At 37.5% G+C, this 20276-nt stretch overlaps 1 protein-coding gene across 2 annotated transcripts in view; it reads left to right on the forward strand.

The window, feature by feature from the left end:
- The window catches only part of IRS2 (insulin receptor substrate 2), a 32837-nt gene extending 12763 nt beyond the window's left edge, over positions 1-20074 (forward strand). Inside the window, exons 2-3 of one of the 2 annotated variants that reach the window (XM_032764137.2) lie at positions 8256-8301; positions 17680-20074. In XM_032764137.2, the coding sequence (XP_032620028.1) occupies positions 8256-8301; positions 17680-17707 (74 nt within the window). In that variant the 3' untranslated portion in view covers positions 17708-20074. The remainder of the gene's footprint in view (positions 1-8255; positions 8302-17679) is intronic. The other variant, XM_032764154.2, reaches the window with a different exon arrangement.
- Positions 20075-20276: the final 202 nt, after the last annotated feature.

The raw sequence follows: 20276 nt of genomic DNA on the forward strand, positions 1-20276 counted from the left end.
CTTTCTCGTGACTTGGATCTTTTTCAAAAAGGCCAGTGAGAAGGATTCTTTGTCTTTTTCCTTATGTGATAGTACTAGTAAATATCCATTAAACAGTCCTTTGTGTTTAGACCTTTTGCTGGCCCGCATTTCAGGGTAGACTGTTTAAATGGATTAACACTTCTTGTTGTTTGCAGTGTTGTATTTGTGTTGGTCCCAGGATATTAGAGAGACAAGGTGGGTGAGGTAATATCTTTTATTGGACTGGCTTCTGTTGATGAAAGAGGCAAGCTTCTTCAGATCTGGGGAGGGTACTCAAAAGTGCATCACAGCTTAATACAAGGTGAAACAGATTGTTTAGCATAATGACTTAACACGCCTTGCCAGAGACCATTCAAGGTGAAGTGGGCAGTTAACACTTCTGCAGTCCTAGGACAAAGGAGTGTTACCCATTGTTGCAGTAAACCATTAATCCAGTGTCTTTATTGAGTCTGTGATTTTTAGTGTATAGCAAAGTTACGAATTTAAGCTCCAAGCTCATCCTCTGAAAGTGTTGTGCAGGTTTCCTTGAGGAAGAGGACTTAACAGATCAGATATAAAATGATAGTTTTGTGAAGCATGTTTGCCCATGGGTGATAGGGTGCCTTTGTCTTTCATCATTTGTCTGAGTTCTTGTTTACACTTTAAGCTATGGACTCAAAGTCCTTACACAAGCAGATTTTTCCACTTTTGGTGAAAGGAAGATTTTCCTGCATGACAAGTATGGGATTGTGCCACAGCAGATGTAGTAATCCTTATGAAAGACAGTTATTCAGTTGTATTGTAATACCATTTTGACTCTTTGTACAACATACAGATTTTAAAAGACAAAATTGCTTTATTGGGGATTTCAGAGTAGCAGCCATGTTAGTCTGTATCCGCGAAAAGAACAGGAGTACTTGTGGCACCTTAGAGACTAACAAATTTATTTCAGCATAAGCTTTCGTGGGCTACAGCCCACTTCTTCGGATGCATAGCATTGGGGATGTAGACCTACACCTTGCAGGCCAAGTTTCAGTCTTGAGAAAATGTTTCTGTCCAAATTTTAATCCTCCAAAATGCAGGATATATAATAGATAGATTGATTAAATATTAATTCTGATGATTACAGCCGCTTGACATGGCAAGAAGGAAAAGTCATGAGTTTGTCATAGCAAAAAAATGCAAAACTGGGATTCATTTTACAAAAAAGCCATAGTGCTCAAGTTGATTAAAATTAACTTGTGTACGAAATGATGAGAGAGGTAAAATTGTTTTTTTATGGTTAAAATTGTTTAAAAGTATTCAATATTTAACTGATTGTTTTTGAACTATTGAAGCCTATATTTGGGCCTATAGAATAAAAATTTGTAACATTTCATGAAGGAGTTTGTCATCAGTGAACTGGCTGGACTTCTTACATAGACCATGATTTTTTTTAAATAAAAAATCCTTTTAAGGGGGCTTTGATTCCTCCTCTTCCCCCCCTTTCCCCTTAAGTGTTTCTTCCTACTGAAGTCAATGGGGGGGATTCCTCTTTTAAAAACTGATGGAAATCAAGTTTGTTAAAAGCATACAGTCTTAATATTAGTGCTACCAGGTATCATAGATAAATTCAGGGAAAAGTTTTGTGAATGAACATAAATATGCTGCAGTGAAGCAAATACAGTTTCTACAATTATCTTTATGGAGTCATTTATAAACTTATAGTGCCACTACTGTAGTAGCTACACTCAAACAGCATTAAGAACTTTTTTCAAGCGTGCAGAAATGAACTGTAGGGTGGTATTTTTTTCCTCTTTGTATTCACTTATAAAAGGAAATTTGTAATTACAATTTTGTTTGATTCATTAATATCAAATTAAATGTCTACCAAAGTATATACTCGATCATAAGTCGGTTCATTTATAAGCCAACCCCAGCAAGATGGATAAGTAAAAATGGAAAATGTTTATGACCTGTTCATAAGCCGACCCTATAATTTAGGAGTCAGCAAACTTTGGCTCCTGGGCCATGAGGATAAGCCGCTGGCAGGCCGAGATGGTTTGTTTACCTTGAGCATCCACAGGTATGGAGGTAAACCTAAGTAAACAAAGTGTCTTGGCTTGCCAGATGCTTACCCTGGTGTGCTGGGACAGCAATTGGTGGGGAAATTTTTTTGCATGGGAGAAGCTGAGGGTCAGAGGAGTAACCCCTGTGACCACTCCTCACATGACCCCACTCCTAGCCCGGGACCCTCACATTCTCCCCATCCCTTCCCACCTTGTCTGGGAAGGGCCAGGAGAGGATGTCTCTGGCCTGACTGGAGCTGCTCTGGAAGGCCGCGCTGGCGCGGCCGCAACATGTTCCAGCCCTGGAGCTGCAGCTGCTTTGGAGGCTGGGGGAGAGCAGCGTGGCCAGAAGCAGAAAGACTCTGGCCCCACCTCTTCCCTTCTGGCTGTGCTGCCTCTCCTTGCTACCTCTCTTGTAGGGAGGGGTTGTGTCCCACCTCTGCCTCTATACCCATTCATAAGCCGACCCCCTTCTCTGGTGCTTCTTTTTTACTAAAAAATTTGTCTTAGTAAAGAGTATATACGGTAAATAGTTTTTTGAGATTTGATGACAGAGGTACAGTTGTGGGCTCCAATGAAAATTTTAAACTTAATGAAATAGCTAGTAATCAGTTGTTGGATGTTTTGCAGATACACACACCACTACAGTTTGGACTAACAGACGTACTGGAGCATGAGCTTTCATGGGTGAATACCCACTTCATCGGATGCAGTAGGTATTCTCCCATGAAAGCTCATGCTCCAGTACGTCTGTTAGTCTATAAGGTGCCACAGGACTCTTTGCTGCTTTTACAGATCCAGACTAACACGACTGCCCTTCTGATACTTGACACTACAGTTTGATTCAACACTGCAAGTCATTTATGGAACAAGTCTAATTTTAACCATTTGTGGTTGTACATTAGCATGAACACTGTAGTGACAATAAAATGAAAGGTACTTAATATATGGTAATATGTCATATGTGTGTTGTAAAAAGAATGACCATACATTTTATAAAGGAGTCAGAACCTGGTTAAAAGAAGTCAATAGGAGTTGTGCCGTTGACTTCAGTATAGCCATAATGTGGCCCTAAAGAAATAAATGGACAAAGTATAACATTTAAATAAATTTATACCTGACTTGGAGTTAGGGGGGAAAAAAGTAGACAAAATCCTGCAGCCTGGGAAAGAGCTGTGAAGGGGCCTAAATGCAGCAAAACTTGTGCAGCTTTTGTATATAGAGAGGGGCATGTTGTGGGGAGCCTGTGTAAGGGTTTCTGTACCCTTGTGCTGTTCCATGGCAGCCTAAACAACACTCTGTGGGGAAGAGGAGAATGGGCAGAGGCTCAGCAAGGCAGCATCTGACGAATCTGAGAGTAGAGCCTAAGAGCAAGGGATTGCACACTGCATCAAAGCTGCTGTTGCAGCCTTTAGGCTGCAGTACTGGCTATGCCAGTGCTCTGTCCCCAAGTTGAGAGAGCAGATTCTGTTTCTCCCACATCTGCCCTTTATTACACACAGTTCTTATTCTCAATCTGCTCTGGCGTAGCACAGTGATGAAGTTTTGACCTATAGTATTTTAGAAAATCTTTTTTGAATTATCTGCATTTTTCTTGTGTTCTTCAAGACTTGGGCTTGAATTCCACTTACTGACTTCTGTAAAAGTGACGACTACTTTGACTACTTCTTACTAAAGTTCATACAGTTGCATATAAAGTTTTACTGGTTGTCTCCTTGGTTAGGCATAAAATAAGCTGAAGCCTTAATCTTTTCCTTGCATCCTCTCTTTTTTCCTGAACATGAATAATTGCTTTTTCTTCAGTAGAAGAATAGCTGTATGTTACTCAAGTATAATGTATTCTAATTCTTATTGTAAAACTAGCTTGAAAAGACAGAGTACTTTCTAAGTATCTTTGACAGTTATTCTTTGCTCATCATGTAAGTGACAGAGGTAAGCCTTGTATGCTGCTACTTTAAAAAGGTGTGACAGGAACAAGGGCTAGATGAGAAAACAGCTGTTTTTACATTGTTAGGAATATGAACAGAAGGGCTCTGTAAGAATGACAGTACTGGTAGTTATGCCTTTAGGCACAAGTAACAGAGGAGTTTTTTCTTTTGGTATGTTACAAACCTTTTAGTAACAAATAAAGGCTAAATAACTTGATTATTTTACTAATATCTTTTCTCCAAGCCATGTTCTTTTATATGTTTCTCTGTGTTAGTTACGTTACTGGTTAAATTTCTAGATTTGTCTTACTGTTTAAATTGTTTTGCTTCTTTTATTTTAAAATACATGCCACATTTGGCAGATTTGAAAAAAGGTTATTGTGGTCATCAGAAAAGTTATAATTCAGGTTCTAAATAAACAAAGCAAATTCTTATCCGGAAACAAGAAATGAAATATTGTCAGTACGTAAAAAGTATTCAAGTAATAAGAGAGATGAGTACAATGTAGCAATGGTCAGAGCAAATTTATGTTAAGTGGCTGTCAGCTAACAGGAAATACTGGGCCAAATTCTATTGTATTTACTCTGTGGAAGTCAATGAGAATATGTGGTATGTAAATCAATGCAGAATTTAGCATAATGAGACTTAAGTATCAGGATGGACCACATACGCACGTCTTCTAATTTTAATCCTAGAGTTATGCTAGCCGCTTGGGTCAGATGCTGTGCACACAATTGCCTCTGGAACTTTTCATCACGAACATGTGAATTTTTTTGTGGACTGTGGGACCTTTCTTATACTCTTCCTTAATTTAAACAGTTTTGCACAGTCTTTTTAAACCATCTAGGACAGGGATTTTCTGTACTTCATAGCCTGGACTGCATGATTGATAAAGAATGTGGGCCATTTCCTTTCCTATTCCTGATTGATTGAGGCCATCTCTCATACCTTTTGTGGTCACACAACATCCCTATGGAGCTATAGCAATGACTCACTCTCCTGACATTTTCCATTTGCAGTGTTGCTGTAGCCACGTTGGTCCCAGGATATGAGAGAGAGAATATGGATGAGGTAATATCTTTTATTGTACCAACTTCTGTTGGTGAGAGAGACAGGCTTTCAGGCTTACACAGAATTCTTCTTCAGGCCTTAAGCTCAGTGGAGCTCGAAAGACTGTCTCATTCACCAGCAGAAATTGGTCCAGCAAAAGATATTACTTCACTCACTTAAGTCTCTGTTATTTGTCCCTGCATTTTAATGCTGTTTAGCAACTGGAAATAGGGAGAGCTATCACCATGTGACCAGCCAGCTCTCAGTACACCATGTGTGGTCTCTGGGCCATAAGTGTGGGAAATTGTGAGCTCTGGGAACTAATGTATTTGAAGCGTATTCGTACGCTATTATGTGTGATTTTGAGGAATGTTTTTGCACTAGATGGATTTCATCCAAGTTTTCCAACAGTTGTATTTGTAAAAAGTAAGGTGAGCAAGAAGACATTTCTGTGATCTGTTGCCAGAAATACAGACTGACTTCTTGTCTTGGTTGTTCTGGATGACCTGTCAGTCAGGTGGAGGCATCCATTAACTGTGCTCAGAATTGCTGTGCCCTCTGTATAAGGAGAATTGGCCTGCCTCTTGGTGCTCCAGCTTACTCCATCTTGAGACTGCTGCTGATGTATTTTGCTGTAGGGGAGAGGAGGAGGAGGAGCAGCAAGAGACAGGGTGGGGTTTCCATACATAAGATGGGAACACTACAAGAGTAACAATTATTCGCATTTTTCTTAACCGGACTTCTTCTGGAAGACAAACCATATTTGGGATAGCTGATGGCAGAAAACTCATGGCCTGTTTTTGGGGCACATGAATACAGAATACAATTAATGTTAATTAATACAGAATACAATTAATAATTCCGAGCCAACTTTCTGAATGACCAAGTGACCTTAAAATCCTTGGTGAATCCTAATGTAGGCTTTCTACAAGTGAGACAGAGTTTATTACAGAACTGAATAACATCACTTGAGTACTTCAATTTTAGTGAAGTCTTGAATTGTGAATCCAAAGAGAGAGGGTGACTGTAATATCCATTAACTTACCTTTCCTAGTATATTCCTATTTCAGATTTTAGTATATGTACCTGTTTTATTAGCCTGAACAGTATTCTGAGGAACATACTGCTACTGTGTCAGGAATGGATTCTATATAGAATGTTCAGTGCCCTCAATTTTGCGCACTTTCACTAGTTATTATAAGATGTGTCTATTTTTGACTAACAGATTGGTCTGGTGCTTGTTGCATATTTGCATCAGCTGGAGATAGCTAAGTACTTCTGCTTAACCTGGACTGTACTGTGTCTAGTTAGTATATTTGATGTATTGTATTTGTTCAGGAAATGTGAAATGAAAAAGGATTTGTGTATTCCTTATTTTTCCGCTGCTGGCACTATTGAGTGCATTCTTTTAGATTATATTTCCTGGTCAATGCAATACATAAAGTTTGCAAAGATGTCATGCTCTTAGACCTTTGAGAGAACCTTATGCCGTAAAGACTCCCTTACATCTGAAAAAATTCTGAGAAACAAGTATGTTGCAAGATATCCCCTGCTATATATTTTCACTGGCTTTTATCCCTCTTTTTGTGTGTGTTCTTGTCGCTATGAGCATTTATAAACTGAATCCTTGCCTTTGAGACTTCATCTACTACTTGTTTCCCCACATTAAATTATAGTCCCTTGATATGACATCCTAATTTTTACGGCAACCAGTTGTGGTGCCCCAAACCACTGTGGCAAGGTAAGATGTCTGCAAATAGATCCATTCTCATAAGGGCTCTGTATTGGGAACTCCCGCTGAAGTCTGAGAAAGTTCTTTTTGTGTGCTGAGTGATTGTGAGATTGGATGTGAACTCTTAAGTAACAAAGATCCTATTTGTATTTGTTTTTATGGATCGTGTCCTGCCGTTAAAAAGAAATACTTAGTTATGTAATCAGATTTGTTGCTAAATAGAATCATTTTCTCAAAGTGTTGTGAGAGGCATCAGTGGATCTTATTAAGATACCTGAAACACTGATATCTTATGAGCATGTTTGCTTTGGAGCAAATTACAGTAGCCAAAAAACAAAACAAAACTAGAAAGTACAGAAAGAAAGTACGGAAAGGAACACTTGAAATAGTACATTATATGGCCCCAGAGCTCTATTTCAGGCTGTACTTCAGGTAAACATTCTCTGACAAATCCTTGTATTTACAGAAGAAAATGCACTATGTTATGGGATTTGTACTTTAGGACAAATAATACTAGGGTCTTAAAAGTTAGTAAAATGCCCACCCCTTTCTTAAATAATGTTTAAGTTATGAGAGGATGACTTTAGTCAAGTAGGTATTTTTATAGTTAAACAAAGATTTGTTTTTTTTTAAGGAACTAGACTTTTTATGTACTGTAGATCTCACAGCTGAAAACTAGCACATGGAATATTTGCTGTTGATGTTTAAACTGAGATTCCTCACTTGACTCAGACATTATTGCTCCTTGCAGTAGGGTAACTTGGCAACTTTATATTCGCATTCCTTAACTACCTTTGTAAAAGTGAAGCTTTGGAGTCTGTTTGGTCTAGCAGAGCTAATGAATATGGGTTTGCTTCACTTTGTCTCTCCAGGAAGCTGTTAGGTAAGAGGATTCGAGATGCATGAGGTGCAGTTAGGAATAACCTTAATTCCTTCAATACTTCTTGTGCTTTTGCTTGAGATAATGGACTGTGGATAAGACATTTTTTAAGATTTTAAAGATTGGTATTGCATTTCTAAACTACTTACCAATTTGTTGCCTCTATTTTTAAAGAGTATATTGTTTTATCTTCAGGTGTGACATGTAATGGGTATTTATGGTGTTAATGTGACAACCTTTTAACCCCTAACAAAATAATAGCTGCTGTATACAATACTATTGTATATAAATTTCAGAGGGGAGTCTCATCTGTTGTGGATTCCTCTTGTAAAATCATGAATGATGTTGATAAGCTAATTATTGAGATTTCTTTAACAAAATAGTCTTTAAGTATAAGACCTAAATGCTTGCACACTGTAAGACTCCAGAACACTTTTTGTAGCATTATTTTTGAAAAAAATCCAGTTTTATAGTAGTTGAGGTGGGGGCAGGGAATAAGGGGATCTATACTGTAAATCAGAAATAAAAAAAGTACTCATCAGATACACAATTGCTTTGATTATTAATCTTAAATCAATTCTGATAATATACAATCTATTTTATTTACCTGTTCACAGAAAGAAACAGGACTAATGCCTACTTGGGAGTTAGGTTGGAGAGCAGGTAAGTAGATGTTTTCAGATATTTTCATGGAGCTCTGAAGTACTTTTGAAAAGTGACCAATAACCACTATGTCAAAGTCTTAGTTTCAGTTATAGGTGTGCAACCTTATTGAAATAGGCATTAATGACACTGCAAACCTATAAATGAGAATAGAATTTGTATTCAGTTGTTTGGGTCAGGAATAGGGTGACCAGATGTTAAGGGGAAAATATCGGGGCTGCCGCCGGGAGAGGGAGGGGGGCGTGGTTGGTTTTTTTTTTTTTTTTTTTTTTTTTTTTTTTTTTACACTCACCTGTCCAGGTATTCGGTGGCAATTCGACGGAGAGCCGTTCACTCACCTGTCCAGGTATTCGGTGGCAATTCGACGGAGAGCCGTTCAGTCATGGACAATCTTTGGCCGGGTTTCGGTGGGGAGTAATAAACCTTGCTGCCAAAATACCACCGAAGTCCATCCACAACTGAAGGACTTTCCGCCGAATTGCTGCTGAAGACCAGGAAACAAAATATTGGGACAAATGGCATCCCGAATGTACTCTGGTTGGGAGGCAGGACAAACTCCTTCAAATCAGGACAGTCCCTATTTTTATCGGGACATAAGGTCACCCTAGTCAGGGAATGCTTTTTATAAATATAGAGGACTTTGTGAGCCCCACAGTACATCTGATGGCAGAAAAAAAACTTCAGGGTGAATTCAAACTGAGGTGGTACTGTAATGATCAGGCAAATTGGATACCTAGCATCTGAGGCTAAAATCTGACTCAGGTCCTCTTTTATGAATACTGTACTTTAAAGTGTGACTAGTGTCTATCTCCCAGTGGTTTAATAAGAAGAGTAGAACTTACTAACTTTTGATTTTGAGTGGTGTGGATTAGATTCAACACTTGTAAGGTAAATTTATTAGATAGTGATGATCTAGGTAAACACACTAAGGTCTGGTCTAAACTAAAAAGTTAAGAATTCTCCCATTGACCAAGCTGCTGGTTTTTGGAAATGTGGATTACCTGTGCTGACTGGAGAACACTCTCTGTCTGCATAGGTAGCCATCTACATTGAAGCACTACAGGGGTCATCTTGACAAGGGGAAGAGGATTTTGCAAGAATGCTTAAATGTTTGGACAACCAGCCTCAACATGTTTTTTTCTTCTTCATTGTTTCTATATTGAAGGTTTCACGAGATAAAACAGTTTTCTGAATATTCAATATATGTACCAAGTACTGAGAACCTATTAGACAGATCAGTAATTGAAACTTACGTGTTAATGATATAGCAAGAAATAAAACATTTAGTTTTCACTTTCTTTTTAATTTCCTTACATTTGGCCTGGGAAGCCTGCCTTACAATTTGAGAAACACTGTATTTGAGTGAAGTACATTATGAGATAGTTTAACTGGAGTGGCTTCAGGTGGAAAATGGAATGGGAAGAATTCATGGGTAAAATAAACAAAATATTAAGCCTTGTCCAGACATACTGGAAAACTGTGGAAATTTCCTTCTTTTGTACAATGCTGTGGGGCATCCTGCATACTGTGAAATTGATTTTTCCAGTAAACTGACAGAAACCTTTTCATTTCAACATATATTGTATGGTTTTGGTGCCTCCATAATTCTGCAAAATATATTGGCCAATTTACAGAGATTTTTCATCCTAAATCTGCAGAATTGTTCAGAAATTTACAGTAACCTGGTGTGTGTTTTTGTTTTTTTTTTAAGCTTTCCCTTTGTGCACTTAGATTCTAGATGACGTACCTTTTGAGGAGAGGTTGCAATTCCTTTTTCTGACTCCCTATAGGTAGAAGGGAAGTAGAATACTATATAAGGACATACAGTGCTATATCTATACCTGTCAGCCCGGTAAATAAGCTCTGTCTGCTCAGTTCCCTATAGGTTTTCTTTGCTGTTTCTTCCTAGAAACATGGAGTCTGCAATCTCTTGCCCAGCTTCTTCTCTCCCTCACGCTTCTATTTTCAATCCCAATCTGAAGAAAATATAAGGACAGAACAGAAAAATGAAGAGAATACCTCTTCTACCACCCTTTCCTATATGGCTTTTGTGTTTATAGAATTTTGCTTCTTCCCCTCTCTCCGTCCTTCAGTCACCTGGTGAGATGATTTCTACCCTCTCTTTGGGGTTGACACAGAAGGACTTGTGGACACCAAACTGACAGTCAAATTGAAATCCATTTTTCCAGTGTTCTATTTCTGTATCTTCAGCGATAATAAAATCGAGTGGTAGCTCGTAAGGTGAGAGGCAAATGCAGTAGTGATGGCCATCAACCAGGAACCTGACTTCTCTCTCTCTCTTTTTTTAATGTCTAAATCCTGTAGAGATAGTGTCTCTTTGGCTGGATGCCATGTGCTAATCTTTTCAGTGGCATATTCCCTATATAGTTTCCACCTCTGTTTCTTTATGTTCTGTCCCTGTTACATGGTTCTTTCCAGTTGAAGACCAAAGACTTGAAAGATTTTTCTGATGATTTGGGTGCTTTCTGTATGAGAAGTGACTTGGTTTTATTCAGTTTCATTTAACGCATTAAGCAGGCATATATCCAAGCTGCAGGAGAGAGAGGGTGAAAATAACTGAACAAACTTCATGATGTGCTAAGTAGGCTTATTTTGCCTAATTTATTACGTCCATTCCAAGTTATTTAGTGATAGAAAATAGCAAAATCTCTGAATTTGAGAGAGATATATAGTAAGAGAACTTCTTTAACTAATCTGGGAAGTACAAATGTGTAAGTTTTTGTTTATTTTAAATCTATACCTATTTTTTTAATGGATGTGAGAAGTACCTATCAAAGCCCAGCATGTTAGCTATAAATTCATTGTAATGATATTTTAAAAATTAATTATATAATGTATATAGAATTATATTTTAATGCACAGGTGCTTATACTTGGATGTCTGTGAACTTCTTGACAAATAGATACTGACATATAGTTTATACCAAACTTAGAACCAGATTCTCCAGTAACTTAAGCGTAGCACTTATTACAGTGCCATGTGTATTTCCATTGCAGGATTGACCCATTATATTGCAGTAGAAAATTCAAGTGAAAACAATCACTTAATATTCTCAAAAGTGAGGCATATAAATTTTTGAGTGGATAAAGCAATTTAGTTAAAGAAATTAATGTTTTAAATTTTCCAGTTTGTATTGAAACAAAAAATTTAAACTAAGACCTAAATTTGTCCTCAGACACTTGTGCACAACTCTTATTACTTTGGTATCTGCGGGCAGAATTTGGCACTAAGAGTCAATTTAATATATGTGCATGGCATCAAAGAATATTGGGACCCATCTTAGCCTCTAATGTATAGTGTTCATTACTAAGTGTCTGAAAATAATTGTAGTGCACTTGCAGGTGGTAGCACACAGCAGCTTTTTCAAGTTATGCGGCAGTGTGTTTCCCACTTCAATAGATAGAATCTCAATTAGATTTTTTGTTTTGATTACTGAACCCAAGTGTAACAGTACTGTAACGCTAATTTTAATGCAAATACCTATATCTACATAAACCCTGCTCTGTCTATTTAAAAGCCTGATTGGTGTATAGCTATATATAAACAAATTATATATTTTGATCGCTATAGGGGGTCATAGGCTATATTCACACAGTACCCATTTTTTTTCTAAATTTAAAAAGTCCATATTTAAATGACATTTTACTGTTTTCTTAACAGAACAACAAACCCCCGTAAGTGTGTTCGTTTGAGCAGCCTGCCTCAAATTATGTCCAAACATAACTTGTTTGAACAATAAATTGTTTTTCCTTTGAAATGTATATGTGTAACAAAAGATTGATGGTAGTTGTGGACACTTTAAATATTTTGTGCTAGGGGAAATGTGTGTTGCTTTGGCAAATCGTTAAGCTGTAGTCTTAAACCTTTTCCTTTTAATCAGGGGCCAACATTTCTTTTCTTACATGTGTAATCTCATTAAATCCAACCTGAAAAGACCCCCTACTTAAGAATGTCTAACTATAAGCACATGAGTAGTCCTGCTGAACTCACTACTCAAAGTTAAACATCTTCCTAAGTAACTTGCCGAACAAGGGCTGGAGGAAGGTCAGGATTTGGCCCCGATCTATAGTTCTATGAATTAATATCATGAGGGGAAGAGTGATAAATACTGATCAGAAAATTTAGATATTTGTTTTCATTTTGGTCCTTCCCTTCGTTTGAAATAATGTAACTGTAATATGGTATGTGTGTCCTTAATTTATTGTTTTTGATTTTGTATTACAGTAGTCCGTACAGGCACCAGTTCAGATCAGGCCCCTGATGTGCTAGGCACCATAGAACTACAGAATATGAGACAGATCCTGCCCCAGAGAGTTTACCGTCTATGGCTTGGATCCTACAAACACACGTGCTTAACTTTACTATCATGAGGATTTCCAGTGGTTTCAATGGGACTACTTGTGGTAGAAAAGTCATTTGTTTGCAACATACCTGACAAGACAGCTGAAGGATAGGAGGGGAATTAAAGGCACAGGGAGGTGAAGTGACATGAAACCAGTGGCAGAGTTGGGAATAGAACCCAGGTGTTCTAAGTCCCAAGCCATTGTCCTGTTCAATAGATCACACTGCCTCTTGAGTTAATTTATATGTTGTAAATGACCAACAGTGTGTTTTGCATCAATAACTGTTCGTTTGTATGCATATCAATAGGTGAGAATTATGTCTATTTTTAGAAATTAAGACCTAATACACTCTTATTCACTGCTTACTGACTGCAAATTAATAAGCAGATTGAATTTGTTTTAATTGGCAAATCATTATATTTCTATACACATGGTGTTTGATAAGTCACAATACTGAATTGTTCTCTAGCTAATTTTATTTAAGTTTTTATTGCTTTATGCACTCAAGAGAAACATTAATGCAATTTGAATGAGTTTTACCTTTGGTAGTTTTGGAAACTGTGATCTTGTAATTGCGGATCTCTTCTTGATGTGCCCCAAAACCATTTGGAGTAAACAATGTAGATAAAGAGTGTGGAAATTATATCAGATTTTGTATTTTGATTTTTTTTTTGTTTTTTTTTTGGTATGTGTGTGGCCCTGGATATAGGGTTTATCAGATACATACTTCTCCCATATTATATTTGTTTAATCCATACATAGACACGCAGATGGGTCTGTTAAACATGCATGAATTTTTTTCCTCCATGCAACATGCCCTGGTTTGCTTTACTGTCACTAATTATGATTTATTTGTTTTGTTTTGTTTTCCACTGGAAAACATGCAGCTCCTCCTGCCTGTTTTACTTACGGAGGACCGTATCTATGATGTTTTGATTAAGGTGTTTAACATCTTTTTCTGGAGGCAGTCAGGAACCTATCCTGTAGCTTACAAATTGTAGCCAGGAGTAAGCAGAGCTCTTGAATGTACACCTATCTTTAAGCACCTGTGTAGTCTCATTGCAATCCATGGTGGAGAGAGGGATAGCTCAGTGGTTTGAGCATTGGCCTGCTAAACCCGTGGTTGTGAATTCAATCCTCGAGGGGCTATTTGGGGATTTAGTTGGGGATTGGCCCTGCCTTGAGCAGGGGGTTGAATTAGATGACCTGAGGTCCCTTCTAACCCTGATATTCTACTATTCTAGTTCTATAAATGCTAAAGTTAAGCACTTAGTTAAGTGCTACTGAATTGGAGCCTATGATTACATACAGAATATTAATGGCCAAAGTTAAATTTAATAGATAGTACTTGTTAGGAACTGGCACCTTTTATTTTTAGGCAAGCAGGTAAATGGCTGCCTCTGAATCTGTAACAAGAAGTTTCATGTGGATCTCATGGCAATACATGTAGCAGTGATTATTTTTCCTTTCCTCATTAAAAGCCTGATCAAAAGCCTATTGATGTTAATGGAAACCATTTCACTGACATTACTGAGCTTTGAATCAGGCCTTAAAACCCCAGTTGAACAACATACTTAGGCACCTGCCCAACTTTAAGCATGTGAGTAGACTCATTAGAGTTACACTTAAGTACCTTGTTGAATTAGGGCCTACAAGCACTTCAGATGGTTGTACAAGTAGTTTCCTATGGGTCAGGTTCCTAAATAGGCTTCTAAATAAACATCCCTAACAGGGCAATCAGATATTCTGCTTACTCGCTGTTTGCATTATGATATTCCTAAATACATGTAAACTAAATTGTAGTGTACAAGGTTTCGTAAAAAGCACAAAATGATTTAAAAGCAATATATTTTTAAATAGTACAAAATCTATACCAGTGATAACTTCTAGCTCTTAATAACTGCTGTTGCTGTATTAGATCTAACCACCTAGACACCTGGTGTCTGGAAGCAGCTAGTTTTAGATGCTTCAGAGGAAGATGCAAGAAAACTCATGGACAGTTTTTTAGAATATTCTGGCCAAAGCAAAAGTTTCATCATTGGTGTACATATGTCCTGAAGTATGAGTTTTTATGCGCCTTTATGTACAAAATTCCTAACTACTGTAGCCAGGGATATTTTTTCTTATCCATATAGACCATAGAACAGGGATCGGCAGCCTTTGGCACACAGCCTGTCAGGGAAATCCACTGGCGGGCTGGAACAGTTTGTTTACCTGCAGCGTCCGCGGGTTCGGCCGATTGCAGCTCCCACTGGCTACAGTTTGCCATTTCAGGCCAATGAGGGCTGCAGGAAGCAGTGGCCAGCACATCCCTCGGCCTGTGCCGCTTCCTGCAGCCCTCCATTGGCCTGGAATGAGAGCTATGATCGGCCGAACCTGCGGACGCTGCAGGTGAACAAACTGTCCCGGCCCACCAGTAGATTTCCCTGATGGGCTGCATGCCAAAGGGTGCCGATCCCTGCTGTAGACATTTTGAATCCTTTCAAGCTATTGGCCTTAGTTATATTGTTGCCCCAATGAGTAGTAGCCAAAATTCAGGCCTGGCAGGATGTTTTCTGCTCAGATAAGAGATCAGTGACACAGTCAGGCTATTTTTTGCTGCAGTTTGTTTATTTACAAAGTGTACACACAACACTCCTTGCTTCCCTAAACAACTGCAGGAACAAAACAGCGTGCATGGCAGTCTTTGCAGAAGCATCTGATCAGGCCCTTGTGCCCTATCCCAAGAAGTGACTCTCTTGACTTGACTTTCTCCTTGTAGACCCACACAGACTTGCAACAAAATACAGCACGCTCATGCTGACTGCTTGCACAAAAGTTTTGTTCCAGTCCCCAAGCCGTGATTTTGAAATGTAGGAAACCCTGGGAGCTCCATACTCTCACCACTCAGCTGCTTGCCACATGGCCCTTGGCTGCAGCTGTTTTTACTACACAGAAGAGCTTCATGTGGGTTCTTAATACACCCATTAACTTTTATTAAATAAGGTCTGTGAACATCTTTGCTTACAAGACCCTGACGGTGAGCTGTTTCGCTCATAACATTTTCTTTTGGCTATGAGTTCCACAGGTTAATTATGCATGATATTAAAAATTAATTTTTATCTTTCAATTTAAAGTTTCCTTGTTCTTGTATTATGAGAGTGTAAATAAGAGCTCCCCACTTATCCTGTATGTACCCATAGTTAATTTGCATGTCCCTTTTAAAATTTGTAATCCACACCCAGATTGGTGGTCTTCCTCCATAATAAAACCATGTCTGGGTTTGTTTGGTTTGTGACTAGAAGCTGCACTGTACTAAGCTTTTTTAAAGTTAGAAGCAGAAGTCAAATTTTTGAATATGGAGGTATAAATTTAGGCTCCAAATCCATATCTAGGCGCCTAAATAAGAAGCCTGACTTTCAGAAGGGCTGAGTACTTAGTAGCTCCCATTAATTTCAGCAGGTCCCTTTTCTTGGATAAAATGGGTGATAGTAGGTTTCCACAGCAGTTTTACCGTTTGTGCACATGCAAAGCCATGTCCGCCTTTGATTTTCCGTGTACTTTTGTAACAAGCCGTGGTGTCTGATTAATTAGGAATCAATACAGAGAAAATCCAATGATATAAATACTATATTTACATTTTTGTTAATTATCTAGGTTTCACATATAACTTGTTATGCATTGGCTTTGAATTTGGTTTTACGTTTATTTTGCATGCCAAAATTAGTAAATACATGCTAAAGTACGCTGACAACTACATCCTTGATCTTATATCCATACTCAGGAAAGCTAACATGGATTTTTGCCTTGGGGATCGCTGGATCCAGGCCTGTGTTTCTAAACAGCTATATAATTGTTCCTTCCTGACATTGTGCAAGCACCCTTTAATTTTTGGCAAAAATTTTGCAGTTCACCTTCAAGCTACAGCTTCCTCTGCGCTTTTAAAACTAAGTGTTGCGGCAAAAATAAGTTTAAAAAAAAACAGGCACCGTAAGGAGTACCTAACGTGAACACAATTTTGCATTCCATGTAGAATTTCTAAGGTCTCTGATTTCTGTTATTGATATATATGCTCAGCTACTATAAGTAATTATAACAAGCTGAGAACAATTTATAGTTAAAAATGAGACACATCAAGGAAATGTTTGGGTTTTTTTTTAACAGCCACAATAACAAACCTTCTTAAAGTTGTGAGTTAAGAAATATGACAGGTTTGCTGTATGTGAGTGGTACGTATCTTTCATTATTTCTTTATAGTAAAAGAACCTGACACAGTTCAGCTGGATTCTTTAAAATAGCATAAAATAAAATGAAGTATAACTTTGCTTGGCTCTTTGAGGCAGCTTTTTAGGCAACAGCCATCCTTTCTGTGAAAGGTAAAGGGGAGGGGAAAAAAAATGGTTTGGGGGTTGGGCAGGTTGGCAATTTTTCTTTTCAGCTACAGAGTTTTTAGGTCTTCATTGGGCACAGTAGATTTCTTAGTAACTGAAATAATTAATTCATATAATTATCCATTATATACTCATTTATCTTTTGAGAAGATTTGACCTTCAGTACAAAATAGTGTCAGAATAGTCTTATGTTTCAATGTCTGGAAGTAGACTCCACTAGTTAGCTTCCAACTAAATTGAAAACTGTTGTTTCTATATATTTTCTAGAACTTGTAGCTTGCTATTAATACAAACGAGTGCTGTCTAGAAGGAGTGGGGTGGAGGGAGGGGAGAGGAATTTTTGCTATTTCCTCTCCCATTTTCCTCCCCAAGTCACGTTTGATGGCTTGAACAGTTGTTATTGATAGTCATGAAAAGAAAATAGTACTAAATTAGAAAATGCTCCTTATCCCCCTTTCCTCTTGTGTAATACCATGTGAGATATGTAAGGATATTTTTATAGGTAATTCTCATCTAGATGATACTTTTCTTGTCATTAAAGCCTAACATAAAAGTAAAACAATCTCTTGATGGTTTTTAAATCAGTAACTTGATTTGTGTAACAGTATTTATTGACTTTTGTTTCATTTTGTTCCTCCCCCCAGAGTGAAGGAGTTAGTTTTATCACCATGACCTCAAACAACAGAGTACAACATTGAAAGAAGCTGCTTGGCTTACGTTTTTTTTAAATCAAAGCTGCTTAAGGTTTACTTTATTTTTTGTTGTTGGTCCAAAAGGTTACTTAATTTTTAAAAGTTACGGATTATACTGGACAACAAATCAGCAAGGAAGGGAGAGCAACCTGCCTCACTCATTTCCTGTCATTGACATCTACAGTCTCATTGTGCTGCTGTTTTGACAGACTTTATTCAAGATATTCACTAGGAATTTGGAACTTTTCAGCTGGCCTCTAACTGATGGCCAATGCCTTCATTTCCTTTTTCTGCAAAGACGCACTGTATTTATTCTTCAGCATATTAAGGGATTCTGCAAACACCTGCAAAAGCAGTAAAATCTGGTATTTACTGGCATAAATTCAAGCCTACCACAGTACTACCTCAGTTCAAAGTAAAGCCGGATTTGTATTGTTGGTGTATAACAGGACCTCCTTTATCTCTATGCTGAGTATCTCTCAAGAACAGTCTTCAGCCTTACTTAACTTTTTTAAGTATACAGCTGCTGGTTGGTTCTAAATCACTAGCTGCAGTGTTTACTTATCAGACAAAGCCCAATGTGGGAACTGAAAAGTCTAAAATGAAATTAAACTTTGTGGATCGGACTTTGACGAAAGATTCCGAATAGTTATAAAGTGTGTAACTGAAGCAACGGAAGTTAAAATAATCAAACTGCATTGGGGGGAGGGGGGGATCTCTTTTTACCTTTGACACACTTTGTTTAATCCTCTCTAAGTAGGTGTTTATGTAGGTACTTCAAATTGCAAAAGCCTTTTCTGCTATTTACAAACTCATACTTGTCAATTAACCCTGATCTTCGCTGCATGTCTCCTAACCAAAAATCCACACAGGCATGCTAGGAATGCAAGGATGATGATAATAAGTATTGGGCGGATTGAAATCTTAATTCTAATATATTACTATGCCATCCAGAAAGTCCTAATATTTGCCTCTTACCAGAAAGGTAGCATTCCAGCTAAAAGCATCATTAAAGGGAAAAATAAGTTGCAGTCACTTAGCCAGAGTTCTTTACAAGAATGCCCATGGTTTTTAATATTTTCAGTATTCTGAAAATACTAGTGATGTGGGATGGCTATTATTACAAATGTCACCTACAGTTGTTGCACCAGACTAGCAGAATGTTCTGTCACCTTATTGCTCCTTTGATAAATTTAATGAAGAGTTCATATACAATTGTTCTGAAGGGCACCTCCCCAGTGCCTGCTCTGGTGGTCATGTAAGTATTACACTAAGTCATTTTAGTTGTGTGTGATTTTTTTTTTTTTTAATTCTCTGTGATAAGTGGAGAACCTATACATCAGTATAAACAGAATGCATTATATATATCTCTATATATTTTTTATTTTGAGGAAGACAAGAGTCAATGTCTTACAGATATAATGGCAATGCAAAGTCTTCCTGCTTACATGCTGAACTTTTAGAACACAGGATTGTATTACAAGACAAAGATGAATGTAAAACTAATTCCTTTTCCACCCCGCAACACATGGTGTAATTTTTTTTTTCCTGTGTAATTTTCAGGGGTCTCGCAACACAGCAATGCATAGGCTGTACAATATTGGTCTAAGATCAATTTAAATGTGTTTATTTGGTTTTTTAAAACCAGTTACATGGTTCTAAAATGTTCTAAGTTAGTACTTGTTCAGTTCTGAAACGGAAACAAATACAATTGTTGACGTTTGCTCTGTGAACCTCCTGCCCCCTAACAATAGCACTGAATGTGGTACCTGCTGAATGCAATGTTTTAACTTCTACTTTGAATTATCCCTCTGTACCAATTGTAAAATCATGCCACTATAACAAATGGTTAATATTCATACAGCAACTTTAAAAAACAAACAAACTTGATGTACTCAGTTCTCCTCTATCCTGTATATTTCACAAAAGGCATATGCAATATTTACATTCTTGATTTAGTTTACAGAATGGAACCAAAATGTATAAACGTTATGTTTGCTAAAACTTCACAATGTATATTGGGTCTTTGTACATTTTGCCTGACTTACCTTAAATTTAAAATATTTTTTTGCTATATAACCTCTATAGTTATTAAGCAGTGTTTTCTTTTTGGGTACGTATTGTTTATGGATTTCAAGATGTTAAATATATTTCTTGCTATTGTGATATGACAAGAGACTTAACTTATCTTGCTGTGTCTTCCAATGTACACGCTGTATATAAGGATAAATGTGATGCTGCTGGAGACGAGAATAAATGGAACTAGAGTAGTGTATTGTATTTAGTCTGTATTGATCATGGATGCTCTCCTTAATAGCCATATGCAATAAAATAATTATTTATTAAAGGAATAAAGTCTTTGAGGGCCTGCTTTCTATAGGCTTTTTATTGGTTTTTGGGATGAAACCACTTTATTCTTGTTCCTTTAGGGTGAGTCAGGCTTTCTATGACTAAATCTTAGTGTTCGACAGATACTCACCTGTCTTACTGTTAACAGAAATAATAACAATGAAAACCAGCAAATGACTTTTAGTAATTTTTGTGGTTTT

Source organism: Chelonoidis abingdonii, chromosome 1, assembly GCF_003597395.2.
Source record: "Chelonoidis abingdonii isolate Lonesome George chromosome 1, CheloAbing_2.0, whole genome shotgun sequence".
Taxonomy (NCBI): domain Eukaryota; kingdom Metazoa; phylum Chordata; order Testudines; family Testudinidae; genus Chelonoidis; species Chelonoidis abingdonii.